At 34.1% G+C, this 4082-nt stretch overlaps 1 protein-coding gene across 1 annotated transcript; it reads right to left on the reverse strand.

Annotated features, from left to right (window-relative positions):
• Positions 1–1373: 1373 nt before the first annotated feature.
• On the reverse strand, positions 1374–1988 carry LOC112525002 (protein DMP6-like). Its single transcript, XM_025134949.1, has one exon. It carries the CDS (start codon positions 1986–1988, stop codon positions 1374–1376), a length of 615 nt encoding a protein of 204 aa, XP_024990717.1.
• Positions 1989–4082: the final 2094 nt, after the last annotated feature.

Below are 4082 nucleotides of genomic sequence, written 5' to 3' on the forward strand. Positions count from 1 at the left end.
TTATTGTAAGCACTTAACACATAAACAATTTAAGGGGGTGTTTGGGATTGCTTATTTAAAACAACTTATGTTTTTTTTTTTTTTTTTGTAAAAGTGTTTATTAACTTGTGTGGTATCAAACCGGAGTTAAATAAAACAGGGTTAAAATTATAAACTGGTAATAAGCAGTTTTTCATAAGTCAGAAAGAAATAACTTATCAAAAACAGCTTATTACCAGTTTGGCACCGGTATAAACAGTTTTTTTTCCTATCCAAACACCAGAAAACAACTTATCACCGGTGCCAGACTAAAATAAGTTAAAAAAACAGCTTTTATAAGCAATCCCAAACACCCCTAAATTCTTCCACTTACCAGTATCTTTCAAAAATCACCCCGAACTTATATAACCGAAAACTTGGTTATCACAAATATTTTAATCAAAACATATGATTTAAAATATTGTTTCACATATGTTTGTGTTCACCTTATGAAAAGATTACATGTGGAAAAACATGGGTTTATCATGTGAAATAAAAAATACACCTAAAAATTATTTACATGGTGAAATAATTACATATGAAACTATCATATTATAAAACAAATATATGTGAAATAATATTTTAAATCACAACATTTGATGAAAATATATCATAGTAAAAAAAAATTATATTGATTCTCACGGGTTTATAACATATTTGTGGTTCTCATGATTTGATTTAATTTCTTTGTATATATATATATATAGAGAGAGAGAGAGAGAGAGAGAGAGGGGTTAATTTGAGAAGTAAAAATGATCATAGCTTCTCATCTGGTCAATATTTGCAGCTTTGACCGTGAAACACATGATAATTCATCGCATGGATATACAGAAGATAGAAGGGTAGTTTCATAATTTTTACGAATAGGCGACCTACAAATTTATATGTGAACCCATCTGATACAAATATAAACTATATGTTCATATGTGAACGATTAATTAGTTCACATGTAAACTATTTAACTGATTCATATATAAACCCTTGCAATTATTGTAATTATTGAAAAACTTTGTTAGTGGTTTAGTGTAAACCATAGGATCAAAATTGTAGTCTACTCTTAATTAAAGACATAACCTGCAAATATATGGTAAATACACCTTTTCACTACAGCAAAACAAAAGAGCCTTTACAGACAAATTTTCTTGCTTGTTATTTCCGACGGATCATCCACGGATCACCGACAGATCACCGACAGATCACCGACGAATTAATCATCATCTGTGAATTACCGACGAATTTTTTCGTCTATAAACCCTCTTCTTTTGTAGTGTTTTAGCCTATGCAATCACCTAAATAATTGACATGCAGTTCATATCTGAAATACAAATGAACCGAACAAACCAACCCAATGAATTCTACTTCTTGGAGAGTGGAAAGCCGATCCCATGTCGAGTTGTAGGAAATGCAGCAAACAAGAGACTGCATAACACTCCGACACCTATCGGCAACATCCACAGAAGCTCCGCCATCTCCTCCGATGGTTCTGGATAGAAACAGTTGACAACATTCTTGTCAAAAATGGCGATCACCACAAAAACTGTCACCGATAACACCCCATGAAATACATCAATAACCTTCACCTTATACTCGCAAACCTTCTCAGGTGGAACCTTAGCCAACCCGTCGATAACCCATAAACCCGAGAAGGTCGCCATCCCATAACGAACCTTTCCAGCGCTATCGCGAAAGCTGTCAGTAAAGCACAGGAAAAAGCAAGAGATTGCACAAAGAGAGAGGAGGGTCGACGTTAAAGTCCGGCTAACTTGGGTCCGACATTTGCCTTCGTGGGTGAAAATCGGGGAGAGGATCTGGAACACGAGAACGGAGCCGGTCGGAAGAAGGTTGGCTAGATGAGCGGTGAGCTTGAATGCTTTTCGAAGTGCCACGGTTTTCGTCGGTTTTTCTTCTAACAACGGTTGTTTTGGTTCGTCGTTTAACGTTGTTGTCGTCGTTCCGATGAGGACGTTCATGATCTTTATCGCTGATCTCTTCAATATTCAAAGGTTTATGGTTAAATCACACAATGTGCATGGCCATGCACGATGAGCATTTGAGAAAAGATTTTAGGGTTTACAAAGCAAGATTGAGACGAAAAATGGGGATCAAACGTTTTCTGTTTGTTGACTGTTCAATTTTTTATTTTAAGTAACATTTTACTTATAAATCCTAACTGGATTGGGTTCACGTGAGATCAAAGGTTTTTCGTGAGACCTGTAAGATCAATTTATGTTCATTGATCAACTTTATAAGCTAATGATTTAATGATCTAAAGTTACAGCTAATGATTTAATGATCTAAAGTTGCACGGTGACAATTTTGTGATTATTGAGAAATCTTGCGGCAATTTTGTGATTATGAATGTTCAGATTGTAGATTTAATCCAACGGTTGAGAATTGGTCTTAAGGGTCTTACGTAAAAAACCCTTGATCTCACATGATCCCAAGTCTCCCCAACTAGAAAAAGAAGATATTATGATTCAACGATCTAATAAATTCTATTCTTATAAAACCGTAATTTTATACTTATAATCCACAAGCCTTTCAAACCCATTTTCAGTAAGTAAAGAGAAAGGTCTGACTCGACACAGACTTCGGGGTTGAAAAAAAAGCATTTTTCAAGCTTAAGCGACCCTTTTCATGCCGTTCTTTTTTGGACCAGGTCATAGCTAGGCCGGGCTTTGGGGTTTAAAAAAAAGGCTCGATGAGGCTTTTTCTAGCTTAATTGTGCCATTTTAGACTTTTTCAGGCCATTCTTTTGGGACCCGACTTAAGCCCGGACCCGCTCCCAAAATTTTGGCCCAATCGGGCCTTGAGGCCTAACTTGGACTGGATTTGAGCTCACTAGGCCCAAGCTTTTTAATTCAAGCCGAACATGGATATTTTCATGCAACTCTACTTTATAACATAGTTATAAAATTAATGTCATATAAAAAGAAAACTAATAGAATAACTTTTAATGTTTTATTTTAAAAGCTAGCTTTATTTTAATTGTTTCATAAGCATGTAACTTGTTACAAAAAAAACTTGGTGTATAAAAATGGTAATGAAGTTATAGGATACTTGTAAGTTCGTTATTTGGTAAAGTAAATAATAAGGAAGGGTTCAAACAAAGAACACCTTCATTTTACGAAAACGTGAGAACATATATTTACTATAGACAATCACATGTGATGTTATTATTACATCACAAATGACACATATGATACTAAATCAGAGACGCGGGTGATTTTCGGTGCGATCTTGGTTGCGGGCCAAGTCGCCCTTACACCACTGAGCCCCCTCATATGTATTATCACATGTGATAAGGGTGTTGTTGATATGATATTATAATCCATCAAGACCATCAAATGTGATGCTAAATCATAGACTCAAACAACCTTTGGTGATGCCTAAATCGTAGAACACGTCTTCCGTATACCACCAGGTCCCCTCACGCGTATTATCACATGTGATAAGGGTGTTCTCGCGTTCTCGTAAAATGAAGATGTTCTCGTTTGAACCTCCACCATAAACTATATATATATATATATATATATGTGTGTGTGTGTGTGTATGTATAGACTTGGACGTGAGACCGACCTGTTTTCGTGAAACCACTTTTTTACATTTGAAACTTCACAACAAAACGTTGTGAAAGTAAAAAACCCGAATATGAATACATTTAGTTGTTTTATTTAAATTTATTTTTATTTTCTTTCTTCACCAAAATAAAGATGTAGTTGTACATGATTTTTGGATAAAGAGGGACGATACAAACTCATATACAAAGTTCTAAATGGCTTGAGATACTGACGTGATAGCAATAACAAGTTTCAAGCCTTATGAGTTATTGTGAAACCATGATATGTTTCAACGCGTGCTCTAAACTAGCTTATTGAAACACTACTTGGAATAGCATTTTGTCACTTTTTCCAATTATATCTCTCGATAATATTAATTATTATTTATTACTACTAATTATAAATAAATATTAATAAAATTTAACTATTACGAATATTAATAAATATAAATATAAAATAATTATTAATTATTAGTTAATTTTATTAAAAATTAAACATGATTTT

Source organism: Cynara cardunculus (genome assembly GCF_001531365.2).
Source record: "Cynara cardunculus var. scolymus isolate 2C chromosome LG 13, CcrdV1, whole genome shotgun sequence".
Taxonomy (NCBI): Eukaryota; Viridiplantae; Streptophyta; class Magnoliopsida; order Asterales; family Asteraceae; genus Cynara; species Cynara cardunculus.